The 25,173-nt window shown below is 47.0% G+C and overlaps 1 protein-coding gene across 1 annotated transcript in view; it reads left to right on the top strand.

Moving 5' to 3' along the window:
- The window catches only part of LOC135386132 (uncharacterized), a 305,833-nt gene that overhangs the window by 145,453 nt on the left and 135,207 nt on the right, over positions 1-25,173 (top strand). The window contains exon 3 of the mRNA XM_064615884.1: positions 1,330-1,470. Coding sequence (XP_064471954.1) covers positions 1,330-1,470 — 141 coding nt within the window. The remainder of the gene's footprint in view (positions 1-1,329; positions 1,471-25,173) is intronic.

Consider the following 25,173-nt stretch of genomic DNA (forward strand, 5'->3'; position numbering starts at 1 on the left):
TCGCTTCGCCTTCAGGCGATCCATTCTTTGTCCGACGACGATAGTCTTCAATGCGTCCAATATCTCCGGGTCCACGGGTTCTCGAGTCGATCCCAGTCGTTAGTCCCAGAGCAAGCTCCCAGGTTCCGGCACCATGTAGAAAATTGTAATCGCCAGAATCCCCAAGAACCGGAGTCGAAAAAAAGGTGACCGCAGCAACCAACTTTATCGTCCTTCGAACATCATTCCATCACGAAATACAGACAACAAGTCCTCCTCCAATCACAGTTTACCACGCTTATACCCCTCCAGAAAACCCCAAACTTCCTCCTCCTCGTCCTCTATTTCTATCCCTTCAACGACGAAGTTAACATGAAATCCGTAACATACCATATGCGGAACCATACGACCGACAACGCGCTATAAATATTTTTAGTTTGTCATGAAAGATGCGGCGTAGTGGAGCGGTGCGACGCCTGGTGTCAAACAACCCCCTGTACAGCCGGCATCAGTGAAAATTGGTATTACGCACTATTACTTCGGAACTTCGTTATTTTAGTAATCATATTATTAGTTTTCCTGTTTACCTATGCATTCTGGAACCCCTGTTAACAGTTTAACCTGTTAACCCCTGTTTTTGCGAAGTAACCCAGCGCTGGCCGCTGTTCGATGGAGGCTCTCCCTACTTCTCTGCTGCGCTTGCGCGCTCCTTCTGTTCGCGGCCTCGAACGAACAAACTCTCTCTGTGAACCTCTGTGAACAAACAAGTCCCGACGCTGTCTGGCTTCTTGAACGTCTGACACATTTTTTTGAACGGCTCAGCGTTTGATTTCAGTTCGCTTATCCGTTTATCCTCAGATGTGGATCGTTGTGTAGATTGCAGGGGCGGATTTTATGGTGGATTGTGGTGGATTGTTATGTCGGGCCCAGTGTTATACGCATGCAATGTGGTTGCCGCCGTATGTGTCAGGAGTACGGATTCATACTGAGAGACTTCTTGATGAGTGAATGAAGGAGGGCCTCGATAAATATTCTGCTATTTTGGGCCTTTGCGTCCGCCGTGTAAGCACGGTGTAAGCGGTGTAAGCGCGGTGTAAGCTGTTTGGCTGCAAGTAATGTAAGAACTTATAACTCAAATGTGTAAGTAGTTGTTTGAGTTATAAACAGACGTATATTGTTGCACCATCTAATTTTTGGCTCCAAGGTAATGCTTTACGTTAGAAAGACGCTGAACTGCTTTGCTGTTTATCGTTGTCAGCAGAACACGAAAAGGGAATGCATGGTGGAAATGGCGTGATTGGCATTGTAGTATGTCTACGGTAACAGTAATGACCCCGTTATATTTTGCAGGTGTTGGCTTTTACATCGGTGACCCATGCAACCTGACATGCAGTCAAGTGTTGCACAACGTATTCTGCAACACCACTTCTCGAAAATGCGAATGTCGAGCGGAGCACCCAGTCAACATCGAGAACAGACAGTGCGTCAAAGGTATGGGACATTCTTTCAGCATTATCGTAAAGCGACAAAATAATGCCAGAGGAAACGTTCCTGGCATACCTTTCTTCCGGCACGCGATAACGTCGACACGTTGATCGGCGCCAATTTACGGTATCGGGCGTTACTGCAGAAAGTCATGCCACTTATCGCGCTGGATGCGGGTAACGAGTTAATGCTAACCAACAGTTTTCGGCTTCTTTTCAATTCCGTGTTAGCGCCGCGAAGCAACTGTGGCTATGAGCGACGTACAAACGTGGACAGGTGGAGAGAGGACAGCAGGAAGAAGTGGGGGACACGGGGTTAGTATGCGTCTTGGGCAGATTTCAGGGGGAACTGTGCCGACATACGCCTGGAAAGGCTGCCGCAAGACAAAGGGAAAACCTCAGACCAAATATTTGATCTGAGGTTTTCCCTGAGGTTTTCCTCGAGGTTTTCCCCTGGCCGGTGCCATGATTCGAACACGCGTCACTCTGCAGTCTGGGCGTTTGTTGCGAACTTGCAGCCTCGTTAAGTTGCGACACAGAGAATCAAGAGAGTTTTCACCAGTTCGGGTCTAAGTGAGAACTGTTCTTTATTTAGACAGAGAAAAGACTGTACATAGGGAAAGAAAACGGTGTCTTGATACGTATACATACCACGTGGAGGAGCCACAATACGGAGAGGTCGCGAGGAGTTGTCAAGCATACGTTCTGCCGTAAATTTACGTGTCCACGCAGCCCTACCGGCGTCCTTCTGACGTTCTGTTACATCCTCCTAGCCGGGATTCGAAGTTCGGAATCACTGCATTCCAGTGTGTAAAGATGTTGCACTGCACGGTGCGAGAGAGACGGAAATATAGGGACACGCGTACCTTGCGGGCACTCTATCTCGCGAACGCGTGAAGCTATGACTTCGATCGAGGTGTCGTTAGAAAGCGCTTGAGAGGTTCTACCTGTACTTTAAGCGACTTAGGCTTCAACGACAACGTACAACACTTTATAAGTCTTAAGCTTTTGCCAGAACAATTTTGCCAGAATGTCGGCATATATGCAACTAGAATATGATCAGAATCGAAGGCAACTGCAATCAGAAGAAAGGGCGGTTCGAGAGGAACCCATAAAGCTCCCAAACCCCAGCACCGAACGATCGAGAGAGCTACGGGAGCTCCGAAGAAAAATTTTAGCGACGGAGGCAAATTCGACTGCCGGCTTTGCAAGCAATCATCATGCAGTGCAGCTTAAGCTATAATGTTGGATGTGCAGTTAAACGTTGAGGATTTACGAGTTCCTTAAAAACAGCGTGTTCTGCAAAGCACAGAGATGAAGAGAACCGAGTCGCCGTGAATACGAAATGCATTTTACGTCCGTCATGTAGTGGCACTTTCTCTGCTATATTAATTGTTTCAGGGCGTTTTCAAGGGCGCAAAGTTCATGACAAAGTTACAGAAGACCATGTGTTCACTCGAACATCGTCTGCGTGTCGTATTTTATCGTATCAGCGATGCTGCAGACAAGGTCTTAAAGTTTTAAAGGTTAAAGGTTTTCGTCAGTGGCTTGCGCTGCGCAGCTGCAGACGTGATAATAGAGAGTTTTAGTATATCGTACGCTATCGCCTTTGCTTACGGAATGGGCAGCGTTGGTGATTCTGCGCACTGCTCGAAGCACTCTTTGTGTTGTGGACATGCGCAGAACCATCAACGCTACATACGCCTTACGTATGCAAAGGCGATAGCCTTCGGTACACTAGAACTCTTTATTATGCCACGTGAGTGCAGTCAGTGGCATCGTGATCATGAGTGTGCGATCAGCGACACTCATTTGCGTGGGGACCGTCCAGTGGTGGTCCATGAGAGTCGGTTGACTCGGTGGCGGTATTGCGCGCCGTAGCAACAACCCTTTCCATTGCGAACAAGAGATAATTGCAGACGCCATATTGGCCAAGAGAGAAACTGATGTTCTGAGGCTGGAACAACATAGAGGGGACAGATACAAACAAAGCCTCATATTGCCTAAGAAATCAACGATGAAAGATGAAAGTCACTGAAAAGGTTAGCCAGCTGTAGGGATACAACCCACATCTTCTGGATTACCGGTCCAGGGCTCTACCAATTGAGCTAAGCTAACACGCCTCTCCAGCGACGCACCCTTCAGATGACGCAACCCAAAAGTCGCTGGAGAGGCGTGTTAGCTTAGCTGAATTGGTAGAGCCCTGGACCAGTAATCCAGAAGATGTGGGTTCGATCCCTACAGCTGGCTAGCCTTTTCAGTGACTTTCATCTTTCGCCATATTGGCCTTCGGATGAGTACGACTGAACTCGTTCAAGCCGCGGATGTGAGTTATCGCGGGCCAAAGTGCCAAGCTCTGCATCGTACACAATAACGAGATCGTTCTCCTGTAAAATATTTGGCGGCGCTGAACCTTGGTGAGCCGACGGAAGTTGCAGAAGATATTACAGAGAATTTTAGTGCATCGTACGCTATCGCCTTTGCGTACGGAAGGGATAGCGTTGGTGGTTCTGCACACTGCGCGAGGCTCTGTTTCTGTTGTGGACGTGCGCAGAATCATCAACGCTATCCCTTCCGTACGCAAAAGCGATAGTGTACGATGTACTAAAACTGTTTATTCTTTCCGCCAGCAGTCACAAAACATATCGACATGTTGCTGACGATGTTTCCATTTTCTCGTTAGATCGGTGCGAGGCGAATGTGGCGTTCACTCCAGTGGGGACTTCGGTAGTGCGGTAATTCTTCTCCCAATGAACAAATGCGCATGAGACAGCGTCTGAGGATCATCTGGACTTGAAGAAACGAATGTTAATGGGCGAGAGTTTATAACTCCCTCCACCTCAGTCAGAACGCTCGACAGTTCTTCAAAATGTAACGATTGACGTTCAAGAACTTTTCACAAACAGTTTTTACGCATTTTGCCACGTGTTCCCACCAGCCACCACACCAGAGGGCGCGTTCCACGATAAATTTCCAGTGGATCTTTTTCCGTCGAGCAGAAATCTGCAACCTCTGAAGCTCTCACAAGAACAAAAAATAAATCGTGACTATGACATGCGGTGGTCCACCGCTGGAGAGCAGTACACTACACCATTACATTCGAAACATTAGATGTGAGATATGAGAAGTTAAAGTTATGTGGGTGGTGGTGGCGAAAGGACTCACCGTTGTCGGCCTCACAGAGGTGGGCAACGTCACGACTGACGCCCTGGGGGATGTGCGTCCTGGGCCGCCTTCTAAGGGAACTGTGCCGACAAGCACAACAGTGTACAAGCACAACAGTGTACAAGCACTAGCTATGTATAAGCACAACAACTGAGCTGTCCTCCACCTGGATTCTTTTTCTTTTTCTTTATTTCTTATTTCTTAATTTTCTTTCTGTATTTATTTATTTCTTATTCCTTCCTATTTCTTTCTTTCTTTCTTTAATTATTCTCTTTTCTTTTTATTTATTTATTATTATTTCTTATTTCTGGAATAGCAAGCCGACGTCCCGTTTGGCTGACCTTTCCCCGTTTTTTTCCCTTTTCGTCTAATAAACATACCCCCCCCCCCCCCAATGGCTGTGCTACGCCGCTCAAAAGGAAGATGAAGAAAACAAAACACACAGGAAAGAAGCACCAATGGTCATTGAGGTACAGAGCGAAGCTCTAACAGTCTACCACATTGCTCTCACTTCTTTGGAGCCTCTCTAGAATGTCTTGGCGTTGTCAGAGTAGATGGTGGTTGGCGTGCCTTTTCGGGATGTGAATCTTCGAAACGACATTACAAACGACCTCGTTGTGACGTTGGGCATGACTTTCAGGTGTACAGCTCGGATGACAGCGCATGTAAACAGCATTATGTACGCCTTTTCGGCACCGTGTCTCGTTTTGAGCAAGACAGGTCCAGCAAAGTCGACCCCGACGACCTCAAAAGGCTAAGTTCTTTGAATGTGCTCTTCGAGAAGCGATGCGGTGCGTACCTGTGCCGATTTCAGTTTCGTTTTTGCACACACCGTGCAGCGACCAATGATCTTGCGAGCCAGTTGCCGGGCCTGGGGTACCCGAAGTTGTGAGTTTTATTGCATCGATCGCTATCGCCTTTGAGTAACGTAAGTGATAGCAATCATCGTAACGACTATGCCATGGGAGCTGGTTCTTAGTCTTCCACCTGTATTGCTGCAGCTCCTGTGCTTCAGCCAAGTATGAAGCAAGCTGTACCCTTGCCTATGAAAACTGAATGAGATGCTGCACGACGGAGAGGATGGCATCGACTCAGGCCAGCTGGTGGACGACACAGACGGTCGTCTGTGTCATCCTCATGTCATCCTCATCCTCAAAGAGCCGGCTTGCTGGGTACCCATGGAGATGTTGCGGCTTAAAAGACACCGCGATAGTTTTAGTATAGGGTACCCGAGTGATTTGGGGGTCCCGAAGAAATATGCAAGGCACAAATCACTCGCTCAAAGCATTGTCTTCCCTTTATGACACCGCGATGACACCCCCTTATTTCTTTGGGGCGTGTAAACGCTTGGGCACCCGGTTCTGTGTTGCCCAGTTCGGTTTCTATGCTCATCTTGTTGTCCATGTCTTTCTTTTTGTTGTTGTTGTTGTTCCATAAAAAAAAGGTTCTCACGTTCACGTTCTGTTTTATGAAGTTACCTGTAATCCTTAACTGCCTACCAATTTCTCCATTCATCATCATTAATTTATCTGTTGTTGTTAACTGCCCCCTGTCCTGAGCTGCCTGTATCTGGCTGTCCGCAATATACGGTGCAACCTCTCTTGGTCTAGACTTCGGCAGTTAAGCTAAAACAGCGACTAACAACAACAACAACTTGACACCCCTTTGTGTTTTCATCATCTCATCATCTGCTTGAACTTTCGGTATTAAGTGTACTGGGGTAGCCACAGTTTGACTTCGTCGAAACTCACATCCCCATTTTTGCTTTATTCACATCACATCACATCACATCACATCACATCACGAGACGATGACTGGGGAGTTTCATCGCCAGGGGCGATACTGAATGAAATAATGAGCTGGGAATGAAATAATGAGCCCCTTCACAGCGACTAAAAAAGGAAATGAGATGGTGAAAGTTCGGTTGACGGAATAGGAAAGGAGTCTTCCACCCTCTGGCTGTGAATTTCACCACACGCTGTGTCAAGCGGATTGGGAGAGTAACAACAACAACAACAAATAAATCCTGAGTATGACAGGGAGAGTAACAAAGGTCTGGCGCAAGCCCAAATGTCGCAGCCTGATAGTTAAAATAAAGTGTGCTTTCATTAATCCATATTACAGCACCCTGCATGAGGTTCTCACAACAACTTATGATCTCTTTCTACACGTACAAACTTGGATAAGGAGCTCAGTTGTGCGTTTCCGTGCTTCCAGAGTAACATTAGCGTGACAATGTAAACTCAAGAGTGTGACGGCTGCAGTTCTGTGCACAACTATTTTCCTAGCTAACGTGCCGTAACAACTTTCCACATGGCGTGTCAATCAACGTTTAGGAGAAGCCTCTGGCACTGGGTGCGGTAGAAGTTATAGAAAGACCAGGTATTGTACATGTACCGGTCATCTTACGCCATTAAACCTTGGATCATCATCGTGTACCGGTCATCAACCCAACCTGAACTATGTGTGAAATATGCATTGAACGAAATATGTCTCTCGCGTGCGTTCAGTGGGTGTTGGCAGTATAATGCCGAATTTTAATAATAAATACACATTCGCCATTTATTATTGTCGCAGTTGTCTCGCGATGTAAAGCCCCATATTATTATTATTAATGTTTATTATTCAGATGGGAGGACATAATGTGACTTGACTGTGTTGACTTCTTCATTAGAGATTACACAGCTTGATTTTACTGTATGTGTATTTCAAATGTAGGAACTTGAGTACATCAAGAACTAGACGATTAGAAGGAAGAAGCACACCCTATATACGTATAGTCCCCATTTTATTTCCCGCCTCTTAATCGCTGTCAAACTCGTTACAAGTAGGATGCATGTTTACAATCGTTTGGAATAATATTAATAGTTTTCAAAATGCACGTTCACACAGATTGGACCCCAAAGGCCGGAGGCTGCTAATCTACTAGACAACAACAAGCCCAAAAATTTTGCACTAAATAGCCAACACGTTAAGCCTTCATAAGGTTGTAGCGTAATGCTTTTCTGGAGTTCCTAATTGAACAACCGAAGGGTGCATACAGGAGACAGACGCGAACGGTGTCCCGTGTGGGGTAGCACCAACTGGAATTGAAAACGCAATAATTTTTTTTTTCTCTGAAAGCTTCCGGATTTCATGTAGAAGTAGCGCAACCGATGTCCACAGAGGAGATGGACATCACGTTCCTCAGGATGCGCGCCTGAGAATTTCGCTACTTGCATGGACCTCAATAGAATGATCCACATTTAATGGTAATGAAAGCCTTTACCCCTTGCCTGCACATTATGTGGCGAATAATACGCATTATTCTGTTCCATAGTATAATCCATAACATTCAGTGTTCTTGTCACGTATTCCGTTTGCGGGTTATTTTTACTCCCTGTTGACAGCCCACGCATCATCTTTCTTAATGCGTGAAGACGAATGGGCTAGTTCGTGTCGCGGGGAACCTCGTTGCCGTGGAAACCGTATGCAACTCCATTCATGCCTAATATCCGAGCCGGCCTTAGTGAGGCACAGCTCGCAGGAGCAATGCATCACTTTTAAAACTATGCAGGGAAACGTTGGGATAATATTCATCACACCGTGTTTCGCAGGAAACGCTCGACAAATATATACTGCCTGCTTTAGAAACTCTTCGCCACACAATGAATAAGCTCGAGAAATCGATCCCGTGTTTGTCAATATTATTAAAGGTAAACATAGACCTGTCTCTTCCTGAAAGCGGTACGCGTTTCTTAAATGCAGACGTCCGTGTCAGATATTGAAAATGTGAACCGCTACTTGCACCAACGACACATCTATGCTTCAAGACGACATTTATTTTTACTATCAGATTCTAAATGTATAGTCGATGGTGTTCTTCCTCGCCGTGGTACTACGATTCAACGCAAAATGCTTTCACGTCTTCTGAGACTCCACAGATGGATGGATATTTAAATAAAAATATGCCTGGTGATAGTTTCCACAAATGTTGACCCTGCCTCTGGAGTTTGTGTATCAATCACCACAGGCGGCCACGTGAGGAAGGGGGCCGTTTATCTAATGTTAATCTAACGCTTATCCAATGGTTCTTATGTTTTCTACCTGGTTGCTGTGATGGTGATGCGATAAAGAAAAAAATGGGGATGCGAGTCGCGACGAAGTCGAAGTGCTACCTCAGGACGCTGACACACAGAAAATATAAACAGATGAACGAATAAAGTGGAGTTTAAAAGTTTCAACCAAGTGAGTGTAAAATGTTGGAATCGCTAGGGGTACACACTGCACAGATTCAGCAAGCCATAGAATGTCCATAAGCCCGGTTGAACGAAGAAATTTTTCAAGTGCCCTCAGCACCTTGTCGGACGACTGAGGACCTAACAGTTTCGCGATGTCGGAGGCTCCGGAGTCCACACGAAACAGGCACGCCCCTTAAAACCCTTCGAGTATCAACGTATTTCCGACAGCTGAGATGGAGGTGTTCTATGTCCTCTACAAGCCCCACTCGCACTGCAGCTCGGAGAGTCACGCTTGCCCAGTTTGAAGAGAAGACGTACGCTGTGATGTGATGGTGATGTGGTAGAAGAAGGAAAAAAGTAGGGATTTAAGTCACGACAAAGTTAGACTGGCTGTGCTGTACGGTACATTGAGCCGTAGCCTATGTAGGACGGGCGTCGTTGTCGAGACTGGGAGGTACCCGGGTTCGAATCCCGGTGCCGGCTGTGCTGTCTGGGGTTTTTCCTGGGTTTTCCTCAGACGCTTTCAGACACATGTCGGCACAGTTCCCTTAGAAGTCGGCCCAGGACGCACATTCCCCCAGGGCGTCAGTCGTGACGTTGCCCACATACGTGAGGCCGACAACGGCAAGCCCTATCGCCACCACCACCACCACCACCACGGGCGTCGTTTGTCGCGTGAAAGAAGGTGGTATACTCGCAAGCGTAACTCTGGCGGTGGACCTTGTAAAGAAGCGAATCCCAAGCAGATCCTGTTAGCCAGGAGGTTCTGCACATTTGTTGCTTGAGATCATTCAGCATTTGCTCCGCGTCACCCTTGGTGAAATAATTGGGCATCAGTTAGACGCATCTGAGTTCAAGAGTCCGGCGTGGAGTACCGCTGCGCCGACAGTGTGCTGTGAGTGAAGGTCTATAGGTAGGGCGTTGTGCTGCTTTCTTAGTGAAACACTCATTTATTTTGCTGATTGTGGACGTTTATATTGTACTCGAGGGAAAATACGGACGAGGGAAAATCGAACTCGAGGGAAAATACGGATGAACACGCAGGCACTGAACGTCTGTCCGTTTGCGTTCGTCCTTGTCTTTCTTTGCATTCGCCCAGTATGTTTCCTACTTCTTTTGAAAGAGGCATTTTTAGAATATGCCGAATATTTTCAAGAAAATGTTTGGCCTTCATTCTTCGACATTTCTACGCGATTGCAACAGACACGAAACCCATTTATAACGATCTTGTGTGAACCCCGAACATCGAAGTGGGTCTAAGGTTAAGTGTGTAAAGGTGGGGCAATAAAGCGTCTCGCATCAACTCTTGTAAGTGTTGAATCATTTCTTTCCACATGATAAGGAGAGAGGGTCTACCTTCCGGATGGGTATCTCTTTCTTCCTTTTGTATCATTGTGCGCACAATACATGGAAGGCACATTTTCCTCGTAACCTCAACTTAACTAACGCACGTTTTTTTCACTTGGTCTTCGCAAAGCTACAGAGAGATTCTTTCGTCTTGAAACTTCAATTTCAGTTTCATCGTCCCCGAATGAAAAATACTGTCAGCTAGAAAAGCGGCGATTCCGCACAATCCTTCTAGCTGGAAAGAAAACAAGCGGGGTCGCCGCTGCTTGCTTCTTTTTTTTTCTCTCTCAAGTTTATCAACGTGGACCCTTTACTCTCGAACGTTCGACTAGCGACATCCCAAAAGACCGGACAAGAGAAAAGAGATTTTCAATACCGTCTCCCCTGACCAAAGACGAGATTTTTGCTCAGTTTCTGACATGACGCAAAAGATTCATTCGGAGAGCAAAGGCAAAGACGTCTTTCGAAAACACGATGCTGTTTCTTAAGGGGAAGATATGGCCATCGCGGACAGTTCCTCGATTAACTTTGTTTCTGCTCACGATTACAAAAAAAAAAAGAAAAGGCTTGGCTGGGATTGTTTCCCAATTCTTCGCTTCGTTACAATCAGTGTGCCAAACGAGACGGTCCCTTGCTTTTGACAGTTGAAAATTGGATTGAAGAAGACGCCGAGAGGCGTTCATCTTTTGCAATAACTGCTAGAATGCGTAGAGCAAGGTTTCTTTTCAGTAACTTGTGCATCGGCATCCGTCCCTGGCCCAGTATCATGCAGCCCTGTTTTCACTCGTGGATTTTCTAATGGGCAATGGCCCGCCTCCTTTACACGATATTACGTGGTCATGAGGGGTTCATGTATGGTGGCTGTGGGATTAGTGCTAGGATGTACGTGGCCTACGAACACACACACATATCATATCATATCATTCGCCGGGAGACGAGTTCAACTTCTCTCTTTTTTTCCCCTTGCAAACAAACAAGCAAACAAACAAACATAACCAGCGTGCTCTGGGATAGGATAGTGAATCACAAATTACGCAGCAAATTTCCTCATTCGTCGTCACTTCGTGTTATTTGCTGTCGTTCAGTAACTTATCATACTATTTCTTAAAGCGGCTGTTATTCGACCATCATGAGAAGAAATATAGCCATCTCTGGCGCAGGTAGGAGAGCCATTCTCTTTCTGTTACATTGTATCGAATTTGTATTACAATTTGATTGAAACTGTACTACACAAGTTTACTTTGACACATTAAATATCCTGAACAGAAGAGCCACCGCCCCTGCAACTGAAGAGTACATAAAATTTAACATCATTGTGTACCTCGACTTGTACGAAAGATGGTTAACTGGGTGAAGCCATCATTGAAAATAGGCAAGGGAACTGCGACTTCGAAAGAATCAGTAGTCTTCTAAGAAAGGCCTCAGTAAGGTAATAGCGAATTCGTGTGGTCATTTCGGTGCAAGTTTCATTGCCAGATCCCGAACAACAACAACAGCAAATAAGTACTGACGATGCAGTGGGAGCAGTCATGTTCGCTTGGTTCGCTTTTGGTGACAAGCTCGGTGATGATGTTCTCATTTATTCTTTCAAAGCGTTTCAAAGCGTCGAGGTTAGTGTAGTTTCCCTTTCTTTTATTAATAACGCGTCCTGGAGTAGCCAGTCCCGAGTGGCTCGAGACTACCATCTCCATTTTTTTCTTTTAAAATCAATCAATCAATCAATCAAGGCGAAGCAAGCTCGCATGTTCGAGTGGCGCCTTCCGAGCGCCCGAAATTTGTTAGCTAGCACTTTTTTCGCCCGGTCTCCAAACGACCGAGCAGCGGGTCGCCCAACTATGTCCGGTGCCCAACTCCAGCACCGAACATGAAACCGGAAATGACACTGGGCACCGGTGCACAACCCATGATGCAAAATTTCGGGTTGCTCAACTATGTCCACACTGCAACGGTGGCGAGTGCCCTCATTGACCCGCACGTCGAAGTTCACGATGTTCAGTCGAAGGTGTAGCATACGATGAAACCTGAAGATGGGCGACCGCGGTGCCCCTAGCGTGATCCAAGTGACTAAGACCGCTAGATTCCTGGCACTCATGTTCGGATGCACTCTAGGAAAAAAAGGAGCAAAATGAGGAGTAATTGCAGCTTCTAGTCCCCCAGAGACTGCAGTTACTCCCCATTTTATTCCCCTAACCCCGACATTTACTGCCCAGGATTGCAACAACAACACCTTTATTTTGAGATGGAGAGTGGGGAGGTTCATCGCCGGAGGCGATACTCTACCCCATTGCTGGTGGGGATGTGGGGAATAAAATAATCAGCCCCTTCACAATAACGATCGAAGTTCGATGGTGTCCAGAAATGTCAAAAGAGCTTTGAGCGCAGATCGTTGCTGGGCTGGATTGGGCAAGGGACCAAGCAATTTCGATAGGGAGAAGGGGCGAGAGTCCAGCTGACTGAGAGACTCGGAGAGTGCGGTTCGGGAAGGGGGGGATATGTTTATTAAGAAAAAAAGAAAGGAAAGGTTAGCCAGGCAAAGAGCCGGCTTGCTATTCCGAAAAAAAAGGGGGAAGGGGCAAACGAAAAAGAAAAGGAAGGAAAAAGAAAAGAAAAAGAAAAAGGGGGATCGAAACAGAGGAAAGAGGAAAACAAAAAGAAAGGAAAGGAAAAGAAAAGAGAAACGAAAGGAAAGAAAGGAGAAACACAAAGAAAGAAAAGAGAAACGCAAAGAAAGAAAAGAGAAACAGAAAGAAAGAAAAGAGAAACAGAAAGAAAGAAAAGAGAAACAAAAAGAAAGAAGATAATAAACACTAGCACAACGTTACAGGCAGTTCACGAGTCCTGAGACTCGGAGAAAACCGAGGAGAGCGGCAGTGACAGCCCACTGGTTGGGGTGCAAGACGGGGCCAAGAAGAGCGGCCAACGAAAAGTCGTTACAACCAATCTGGAGCAGACGGCAACGGAGGGTGTCCCTATGTTGAAGGTGCTGCTGGTTCGGGAAGGTTAGTAGTGGTGGCAATGAAGAAGAATGTGCTCCAGATCCTCAAGAACACCACAGTGGCAGCAGGTGGGAGAGTCAACTTGTCTCAAGCGGTAACGCCACTGAGCTGTAAAGGCCACATCGAGTCGCATTCGGTGGATTAATGCAGCATCTTGACGAGAGGTGTTTCGTGGCATGCGGAAAGCGAGCGTTGGACCAACTCTGCTCAACATAGATGAGCAGATTGGCACTGAACTTCACAAATAGTCTTCCGAATGCAACAGCCTATACGTAAATATGTGCTCTTGGTCCATTTGATGTCATAAGGTTCAAAGTTTCCCAACCACACAGAATAAGAAACAGTTAGCGCTTCTTTCATCGCAAATTGTGCCCTATGTATGGCGCAAGATTTTATATCACTCGATACATCACGGTTGACGGTTTGATTCAAAGTATTTGCATGCATGCACACGAATTATGTAACTTGAACTGTTAGAACAGAGCGTGAAATGCAGTCTCCACTCTGTGACATTCATTTACTCTCGTGCACTTACTCCCGTAAATGAGTATTTTTTTGTGGAAATGCATTTAGTTTCAAAAGGAGTAAAACTACTCCTTTTTTCTTAGAGTGTAGCAACGGTCACGTGATCCAGCTCGGGGGCCAACCTAGCAATTTCCGAGCGCTATGCCGTGTTTACATGAAATGACCACCCGAATTCGCAACGATACTGCGACGCCATGAAAGACGCGCCATTCGCCAGCGTCACGCGCGGCCATTCTGTTACATTAGGTCATTACGCCATTACCATCCTGGCACTGTGCTGCTCATGACCTCCTGCTATTGTGGGGCAGCTCGTTTGGTTCGGTGGGACACAATGATACGAGCCGTGCAGGGTCAAGATAGTAATGATTTAATGCGACAGAATGGTCGCGCTTGACGTTGGCGAATGACGTTGTTGTCGTTACGGTGTCATGACGGATCAGTGCAGTGATTTCATCGTCATTTATAATGACGGCCAACCACATTTACCAAATAAATTTCATTACTCGGCATTATTTCGCCATCCTATTTGTACCGTCTACGTAAAATTTATCGTCACGGCCCGGTAAGTTCGTGGCGCTAAAAATTTAAATTCCTCTACCAGGTAAGACGTGGGATTCAGGTAAGACGTGAGATCCATGAGGCCGTGGAACGCATGGCTTCGCCGATACATAAAAATGTTACGCACGCGCCTTACTCTAAAATGTCCGAGGGATTACAGATTTTAAGCTGCGGCTCAGAACCCCAAAAATATTTTTTGCAGCGATCCTAGCTATCTCTTTCGGTGTAAGACTTTATTGTCTTTTATGGCGATCTTTTTATCCTGCCCGTTCCAACCCATCTGGTGGAATTATACTGTAAAATCTTGATCCCGTTGCAGTAGACGCTGCCTCGACGTGCCCTCCTTTAAGGCGCAGCATTAATCATATTCGTGTTTGGGAATTGCATTTCGAACCGTCATTTCCCGGGGGCAGTCGCATAAAGAGATTACTCTGTTTGAAAAATGTCGGTATAATCGTACGTGACCTCTCGAAAGAAGACGTACATGGATAATATATTGAATACAACCCAGGCCGTAGTCTCCTTCTCGCATCCCACTGGGATATCGAGGCGGATTTAGGAAGCGGAGTTTCCGAATTCCTTTCGCTGATTTCGCGTTGGACTTCATCTCTAAATTTTTCTCTCTTTTTTTTTCGATCAATTAACCAATAGCACGTTTTCTTTCGACATCGTGCACAATCCCTGTGTGGTCGATGTTTCTTTTTTTATTTTATTTGCTTTTTTATACCGTGTTAGCACTGCGAAGCTGCTGTGGCTGTAGTATATATGTGGCTAGAGTAATAGCTATATGTCTGCGCGGGTATGTAATTCTCGACCCCCACTCGTACCGCATCCGCAAACACGGTTTCCCGATCCGCACGAGTTTTGGTGGAGCTACCCGCATCCGCGGGTCGTGCGGGTATATCCGCAGACCCGCACTACAGCGGCTTCCAGCCGGTTTAATCGCACTTTACATTTGGCACATCAAATGCATGATACATAATTGTTAAAAGAACAGCCATCAAATTAAGACATATAACGCACTGGTAGTCCGGTCTTTTGCGCGCTGCAAAAAAAAAAGCATGAACGTGGATAATGCCCGGGTACTCGCACGTCCCACAGCGGCAACGCGGGTGCACCCGCACTTTACCAGCGACCCACATCAAGTCACATTTTGTACCCGAAAAATCTGAGATTAGTGCGGGTATCCGCGCGGATCCGCGGGTACACCCCTAACCGCATAGATCTATATGATATAGCAACAGATGTCAACGTCAGTGACAGATGAAATAAGTAATAGCACGGTCCTTTGATACTCTATCTGGTCACGAAACTCCAGCGGAAAGTTAGCCTAGGGACCGGAGCTGCCGCGCGGCGGCGCGCGCATTAGCAGCAGGGGATGACGATCACGTCTGGCGCATCGTAGCCGTACGTTCGCGCGTGGGCTGAGGTAGCCGTTTTGGGTGATTTTGGGCACAACAAATCAAATAAGGTTGTTCGGCGTATTTAAATTGTGTTTTATTTTGCACGTTCACGGGTGTGCAGCGATATATAGCTCTCTGAGCAGTATAATCGGCTGCGGACGGAGGGGAACTTACAGCGGGCAATCGCTTTCACATGTGGACGTCCAAATGCGACTGACCACAAATTTGCAGCGGCGCCTAAGGCGTTAACGATTCGGTGCGTGGCTTTGTTACTTAAAAAAGCTGCATTTAGGCAGGTATCTCATCGGCACGTTATCTGTACGTGTTTTGATCGCGTGTGATGTCTGAAAAAATGAAAACTCCACCTGCGCTACAGCAATGCACCCAATCATAATTTATTGCAGATTTACTATTTTAGGTATAGGAGAACTCCACAATGTCGCTATTGCAGGGTGGTTCCCACACCGTGGAGTTTTTACTTAACTATTAATGATTGTATTATACATTTTATGAATCGCGATACAACAGTGATCACAATCAGTGGCACTGGCAATAAGGACTTTATACCGCAGAACATCAATGGCCATGAATGACTGAATGAATTTACATAATCAATCATGGTAATCGGCAAGAACAATGTTCCAGGGCAACTCATAGCATGGCTAAGTGTCCTACGGCCTTGGTGTCTGGTGCCTTGGTGTGTCCTTGATGTCTTAGCCAGGCTAAGCTTCTTGTTCCTTTCGCGGGAAAAAAAGTGCAGCCGGCATCTCACAAAAAAAATAAGAAAATAAACACTTCAGCTGATTTCTGGATGTAGTGCGCACTGCATCCAACGCTAGCACCCGGGCATGTCACATACATGTGATGTACATGTGACATCCTGCAGGTTGCACGGACATGTGCCAACTTGCTCTTCAGGATGTACAGCTTCTTTTGTGTGTCCCACAGCCTCTGCTTTTTTAGGTCAAGTTGTGCTTTTGTGCAGACATGTGAATCAGTCTGACATGACTTGTTACATGTTTCACTGCAGGCTACAAAAGACAAATTTATGAATGTCTCTATTTTTGGCCTCTTGTTGGCATGAATAGCAATGAATGTATAGCAAATGGATAGCAGCAAAAGAATAGCAAATAGCAAAGAATAGCAAAAAATAGCAAATGAATAGTTGGCTGAATAGCAACGCATCTTCTGTTTCACCTGATGTGCCTAGCTGTCGGTCTTGAACGCCGAGTTCTCCTGTGTTCCAACGCCAATGAGAGGCGCCGAGCTTGTACCACCACTACTCGTCCATTTTCTTTTCGAGGACGGTTTCGCTGCTGGTGGCCTCCCCGTTGTACGACTTTTAGGCTTTTGGGTGCTCAAGTACTGCGGACAACCGTCCAAAATTCATGGCACGGCCCCTGGACACAGTTTTGGCCTGTCGCGACGCAACGCGACCTTTTTTCTGCTTGCGGTGCCATTTAGAGCTTCCCGTGTCACGAGGAATTCGTTCGCACTGAGGATGTCGGATGCGTCAAAGTGCTTTTCACGCACACGTGTCCACTTTGACTCAAAGCTGAAACGCGAGTCCTCTTTCCGAGGTATCGAACGCTTCCACATCTCTCGCTCGATGGCAGGACGAGAACGCGAAAAACGATACCTTTTTAACCAGAATTATCATATCCCGAACGACACGCCAGAACACACGTCTGCGGCATGCAGAGAGTAGCCGAAATCTATTCCCAGCCTAAGGATGCACGTGAATTTCAGGAACAAGCGTGTACATTGGTCAAAATACAGGCAGAAGAAAGGGCATTTACCCGTATCAGCTGGCGTTTTCTCCCCAATTAGCGACGCCCGCGGCTCCGCGCGGCGGCGGTTCGCCCTAGGCAAACCTGACCTATTGTTCTCCGGCGGAGTTTCGTGACCAGAGAGAGTATCAAAGGATCGTGGTAATAGTATGCCATGAGAAATGCTTTACATAATGTCTTCGTTACTTTGTCGAGTGACATGTGACAGCGTGTCTTCTTCAAAGGACCCCCGCTGCCGTCTTAGGTAGTCAGCAGTTGGGCTCCACCCTTTTTATAAGGGTCTGTTTTGTGACTTCATACAGCGGCCATAGCGGATCTGCCACGCCTCAAACGTTCCTTGGAAACGTTTTTCAGTACCGTGCCAAGTGAAAGTTTAAATGCACTACAGCATGGTATAGCTAGGGCTCACGCGTACAGCATTTGGGTATTTTTGCGTGTCCACCAAACAACAACAGCTTTATTGCAAGATGATGGATGGGGAGTTTCATCGCCAGGGGCGATACTCTACCCCATTGCTGGTGGTGATGCGGGGAATGAAATAATGTGCCCCTGTGTCTACCAAAATAGCAAGTTTAGAAATCGATTCACCAATCATCAAAATCAATTCCATTCTTGCAATGATGTCCTCACCACAACTGTCCGTGATATTCTCCTCCCTCTCATTGGTCTTTTAAAAAAAGAAAAAAATAATGCGGTCCGTTGTGTCTTACGATCACTCCGCTATTCGTTTGGCTGTTCTCCGATGCTCGTCCACACTCCCGCTCCTCTTTGAAATTGCCCGTGTGCCGTGTATAAACACACACATCGAAGGCACGGGCACGAGTACGGCATTCTGTTCGGGTTGAACGAAATGAAAGGACATGGGCGACATAAGCGAAGAGGAGGGCTTCCGGAATGCCAGCCACTCGAATACCACACATGCCTGACGTCCTTTTCCCCCCATTATCTCTTTCAGAGCACACGTTCTTTCAGAAGGAGCTCCACAAAGAATTTACGATGTGCTCAGCAAATAGAAATTGCTAGACACTTGTGCATTGATGCTTTTGCAGCCTGAAGCTTTGAAACGACAGTCTGGAGGATCATTATCACGTCATACTTTGGCCGTCAGAGAGCACCAACTCCTCTTTTGTACTTTTTACTGCCTTCACTCCCAGTTCAATGTTTGATTGTTCTTTGTGGTGAAGTCATGTGCGGCCGCATTCTATGGCAGAAGCCTAGCTCTTTAGCTCTGCTAGAGGTGGGTCATTGAACTTGTTATACTGGTGATTGACGGTGACGCGTCTTATGTCTTTATTGTTAAAGGAACAACTGTCTTGTCGTAATGCCCAAAACAGGATGTCCAGAATGTTCCGGTTCGCTCTGCACGAGCCGCTTTCTTGTTCTTCCTGTCCGTCCTTTTTCCTCCCTGAGTCCGTCATCACAACACCTCCTCTGAAAAGCAGCATTATGGTTGGAAGCGACCGAGTGACTTCCGTGTCCTTTCCGAACGGCTGTATTCCTCAGACGCTTTCAGACATATGTCGGCACAGTTCCCTTAGAAGTCGGCCCAGGACGCACATTCCCCCAGGGCGTGAGTCGTGACGTTGCCCACATACGTGAGGCCGACAACGGCAAGCCCTATCACCACCACCACCACCACCTTTCCGAACGGCTAAGGGTGACATTTGTTTCGGTAGCTTTAACTGAGGTGGCAGACTGTTGTTATCCAAACGCGGGGACAGCAAAAAAAAAAAATCAAATTGGGAGTAGATATACACGTTGGTACAAAGGTCTTGGCAAATGTAGTGCTAGAGGCACAAGACAGTACACAGAAGTGAGGGAAGACCGGCCAGCCGAACAACAGCCCGAGCTGGCCGTGCAGTCGTGTTTTATTAACCCCGCGCCTTGATCATTGGTGCGCGGGGGATGATGATGGCGATGCCGCTACAGTATAAACTTGAGGTAGTACGAAGCACGGCCTAGAAAACGATCGCAAGGATACGACGTTCTAGAAGCGGAGCATGGTGCAAGGTAACTGTTCTGAAGCTGGAACATACAAAAAGACGAAAACAACACATGCGTCAATGCCTTAGAACAGTGGCTGTCAACTTTAGTTATTCGAGCGAACCCGTGATCATGCCAGCGCGACCTCAGAGGTCGAGAATAAGCTTATTTAAAGATACTTGAAGTCTCGTCCTGAGAGGTTGGTAGTACTAGCAATAGACTTACCAAAGTGAACGCAGCTGGGAGCGTCTACTCGTCGCGAGCGATAGCGCAACCTAACAGTAAAAGGGACATTGGGTCGCGTCCGATGAGCTAACGCATCATCATGACGAAAGATATTTCTTGGCATCCAGAACGCGAGCGATGGACGAACTTTTGCAAGCATAGTTATGGAAGAGATGTTTGTTGCCCACTGGTCCGGGGCCACTGCTTCGATTAAGAGTCTGAGGTCTGCGTATACAGTGTGTGTGTGCATAGATAAACCTAACCGGCATTTGACCTTAACTGACGAACTTCCGGTGGCGTACGATGGCGCATTTATGCGTGCGAAATCTAGAGAAAAATTGTGGAAGCCATACTCAGCTTAAAAAATAAACGGAGCGACTAAAACGTCGGCCTCCGTGCATCAGAATAGGGCAACATGGCGGACGCAGGAAAGCTGTGTTCAGGACTATGGGAGTCGCACATTTTGCGCTATAACTTTGTGTTGCGATGCTCAATCACTTCGATATTTACCATGATTGAATGTCCTCGTGAGTTTTATACGTAGGCAACACAATGGGCCACCTGCATTGAGTAATTGGCGAGCACGGCATGCCGGCGCGGGTAGACTTTTATAAGGTAAGACCCTGCAGTTTTGACAGAAGCACGAGAAAGGCAACGTAGCGTGCTGTAGCAGACCGGTTGCTCCACGTCACGCCGCTTTGCTGTGCGCCATGGGACGTCATAATATAAACAAGTCAGAAGCAAGGCAGAATGGAGCACGCTCACCTCTCGACGCTGCGATATTCGTCCATCTGGTGGAAGAGAGAGAGAGAGAGTCGATTGTGCGACGCGGTGAGCCTGCTCGTTCCCAACGACTCCACAGTGGGAAGGATCCCACGATGGAGAACCCTAGTCTGTGGCGTGCTTCATACACTATCCGGTAATGTCTTGCAGCGAAGACTTCGAGCCGGTGGACGTTGTCCAAATAAGGGGGCTAACATTGATTATGTATCGAAGGAAGAAGAAGATACGATAGAGCTTTGCAGTTGGTGACGAAGTTTGGTGCATAAGGCGTCGTCCCGGCACTATGGTCCCAGGAATGGTACTATAAATGTTGCACAGTATAGCGCTACAAAAGTAGATAATTTGTCTTTTACCAGAGTGTAGAAGTGGTCTCTCCATGGGGGAACTTAGTCTCTTCGCGAATAGCTGGGAAGCTGACCAAAATGGAAGGGACCGGCGTAGACCACGAGGCCTTCGGTGGTGTTGCACGCACAAGAGTGGGTGACGTGACGAGTGTTGAGCTGTCTCTTTTTCACGTAACACTTCGATCGGTAGTTCTCCGGCTTCCCTCAGAACCGGTCGTGTATATCGGCCATTCTTGAAACACTAGGGTGGTGGTGGTGGTGGTGGTGAAGATGAAAAACTGCTGGCCGTGGTTGGCCACGCTGGAAGCGGGCAGCGTCACGACTAAGACGCAGAAAAAAAAATACAGCAGGACAACGACGAGGGCTACGAGCAAAGAGGCTTCGAAGAGCATCCAATGAAGATGTTACAATTCTGTGAAGCCTGAAAGGCTGTAAAGCACTGTCGCTAGCACTAAAGGGGAATAACGTTGTGTAGACAAGGAATCAAGAAGTAAGCGCCGATAACAGCGCCATCCAGGTAAAAAACAAATTGCAATAGTGGAAACCCATCTTTGGGCCTCGTTTCGCGAGGTGCTTAATGTGGCGAGTCCATCGAAGATCCGAGTCGATGACCACGGCCAGAAATCGACAGAAACGTACAGGTTTAAGTTTCTGCCTCCCCCCCCCCCCCGTACCGACCCACAAAGGGAAGGATACATCCCCGCAACGTGGGTGACGTATCTGCGAATGTTATTTAATGTCAGTTTCAGAATGGCACATTGTGCGCAGAATGGCACATTGTGGTTTTTCTGAAGTTCAAAGCGCAACATCATACGCACACACAGGGAAAGCGACAAATCGAGAAATTACCGATTTTAGGCCATCCATGAGGACGTTCGGTCAGAGGATTCTTCCTTGTGGTACCCCTTGTGGAGCATAATGCTTGGGGCATTGTCCACACGGTGCGCGTTCAGCAACACTTCGGTCAATCAGAAAGCTTGTGTAGCTTATCAACTTTAACTGAAGGAAAACTGCAAGCTGTGCACTTGTGTAACGTGTTGTTAGTGATAGCGAGAGATTACTTTTGCTTGTACTGGAAGAAATTAAAGAGAAACCGCTACTACCAGAAATTTTCCTTATACGCATTCTTGTAGCGTAGTCGCGCAATACTTTTCTCACTATACCAGATTGAAATTTAGCGACACCGTTACCCGACTCCAGAGAACGTAATAATGTAGTTTCCGCGCAGCTAAATAGGTAGTATGTTCTCCATTGTAGTACGACACAAGCAGAGGGCGCACGCCATTTTTGTGGCAATTATGAACTGCATAATGCCACAAAATGGCGTGCGCCGCCCGCTTGCGTCGTGTCGTCCTTTCTGTTCGTTCCCTTGCCTAAGCTCAGGCTTTATCTACAATGGATTTCATCCACCCACCAGAGTGCCTGCATTTATGCCATTTTATCAGATAGGTATGTTCTGTTCCGAGTCTGTGGAGCTTTGCGTTTCTGTCAGTACTTTGTCAGAAACCTTGTTATCCCGAGCTGCCCGTGTAACCAGTCAAACAAGATCGTCAATCAATCTCGTCCCAACCATACCCATGGCCTCCTGTTGCAATGCAGAGTGTAATCCCTGAGAAAATCCGCTCAACATATACTGAGAGCATGGCATGCACCTTACTATCCATTTGTGTGCGAAGCCTACAAACGCCAATAGAGGGCGTTGCACGACGTCACTTCGGGGTCGCGAGTCCCATCTCGGATCGATGCCTAGGAAGGTCCTCTAAAAATAGCTCTGGGAGTCGAAAGCAAAACTGAAGGCCAAATCAGAGAAAAATGCAACGAGATGGTTTCTAAGACTGGCTCGGGAGGGACGCGTCAATATTTTCGTCCGTCCCCATCGCTTCGATTGACCGAAACAATTTATTAGTTTGATGTTTGCGGAAAGGGTTTTGGTCGAGCGCTTAACACGTCGTAAAGCTGAAGGGATTGAGAAAGCTATGAGATAACATAGACAAGGTTATCGTTTCTAGTAGACTTCTGGGTGATCCAGGAATCGGAATTTTCTGCGTGCATAACGCCAGGAGGCACTTGATTTGCACATCGCGGTATGCTTCATTCAGAGGCGTGTGTGGCAAAGAATAAATGTTGATTCTAGTTAGAACTAAAATGATGCATACGCGGATAGGGAGAGCGAATGCAAATTCTAGAATCATACATCTGAAAATTTGCAAAGGGGATCTGGAATAGGTGTGCGATAACTGTTCAAATTCGGTGCATGCCAATCCCTACACCAGCAAAGATAATATGCGTGGGTCTCAGTGCTAGATGTGAAGCAGCACAACGGACTGAAAGTGCGAGAGCGTGGGAGTGGACTCAAGGTTATTACCTTCGTGGGCGCCTCTGAGAAAGAAAGCACCACACTCATAAGACACCTGCCAGCCGCTCCCATGTTTCGGTATATTGCCCTCCTTGGGATGGATACTTGTGGCGGGAATCATTCTGGGAAAATCGTGTTCACGCAGTCGTACAATTAGCTGAATTTAAGTAGCTAACCTCTTATCTGCATGTTGACCATTCTGTAAAGCACCAGGGGAACGAAGACGAAGGACAAAACAACACAGGCGGAACTTTCAACAACATGTCGGAAAGCCCTACACCGGGCAGACGGACTTGCATAGACACCACATTACGTAAGCACGCGTACCACTTCAAAACTGACACAGACACCTTATCGGAACACTGCAACATTTGCGGCATCTGACTGAGCTAGAGTCCACAGCCGATGAAGGTTGTCAAAGGATAGCCTAAGTGTTTCAGTGCCTACTGTCGTACACATGAACGTATAGCCACTTAATTAAGACACGCATCACGCAGGTTGAATTTGGCCTAATTATTCAATGTTTTCTTGTTGCGCTTTTTATCTTCAGTGGGACGTCCTTCAAGCAACTAAAGAGCTTACCAGTCACCCATTTCTGTATTTCTTGAGCTCTTGAGAAACGAACATGTGTCGGAACGAAAACCACGTTTACGGTAGAGCTTTCTTTTGCATTTCCTGCTGTGATTTAAAACGCGAGAATCGTTCCGAAACAAATCCCAACATGTCGTATCTCGCATTGACTAGACGAGGGTCGATGACTATCGACGCCCTCAGTATTTTCCACGCCAGTAGTTCCTCCAGAAATCGACCCCCGGGGGGGGGGATGCAGAGCTTCGAAGAGGGGTGTACGTGTATGGATATTTGTTTATGGGTATATCCATTGGTAGCCGAGCTGTATCGGGCAATCTCAGAAATATCAAGGCAGGGAGTGTTGCAACAACAACAACAATAAATGAAGAGGGGATGATGACATGGGATGTTTCCCCGTGGTAGCCACAGGACAATACCCCACTTCACAGTGGTTAATATGAGAGGATGAATTATGGTGAGATTGAAGCGACGACAGGTCGGAGTTCTGTTTAGAGCTCTTCGAGGAGTCCAGTGGCCTGCATGAAAGCAAAAAGGGAGCGAAGAGCCCGGCACTGATGCGCAGGGGAGCTCCATGGGCCTAGTACTTTGGACAAGCTGAATGGTCTATGGTCGAGTGTTGCAAAAAAACAGGTGGTGTAGGGAAATCCCTGGATCACACAACATGACGACGTCCATGAGTTTCGAATTCAAACTTCTTCTTATAGGTAGGTCCCAAACCCAGTACAGAATGTGCATTTCTAGTGGAATTTCCTACCCTCTTTCGAACTATCAGAATTACTTTAAAGTTTCGGAATATCGGCGGAGCTGCACGTTCGGCAAGGTTTCTTATCTAGGTGCACGGCGTTGACTAAACTCGGCGTGGGTTCTGCTTCCCAACACCCGTGAGCACCGTGACCAGAGCAAAGGATACACTGACTGACACCTATTCAGCTCGAGGTTGCCTATGGACCATTTGTCGCTCGCTGTCCGGCCCCTGCGAGAAGTCTTTCTGCCATTCCTTGGGAGTAGCGTATACAGCTCATCATGACCTACATGGAAGCCAGCGGTGGAACGGAATATGCCTCGCCACGCAAGAAATCTATTCTGCTAAACTGTCTTGGAGTTGAGGGACAAAATATATTCCGTACTTTACCTGTTACAACAGTTTCATCGACCGACAACGAGACTGAAGACGTGAATGCTACTACGGTGCAGAGCTCACAGTATTTCTACACTCCAGCCCTAAATAGAACGGTCGGACCGTCGGACGATACCGGTTCCGTGAAAGAGCGCGGCAGCAAGGTGAATTGATGAATCTGTTACGGCGCGGAGGACCCTTAGCACCAACTGCGGGTTTGAGGCCATGGCTGAGAACATGATTTGTGACCAGTTGGTGGAGACGACATTGAGTCAGGCTGCCAGGGATGGGCCTTCTACTAGAACCA

This window comes from Ornithodoros turicata, chromosome 2 (genome assembly GCF_037126465.1).
Source record: "Ornithodoros turicata isolate Travis chromosome 2, ASM3712646v1, whole genome shotgun sequence".
Classification (NCBI taxonomy): domain Eukaryota; kingdom Metazoa; phylum Arthropoda; class Arachnida; order Ixodida; family Argasidae; genus Ornithodoros; species Ornithodoros turicata.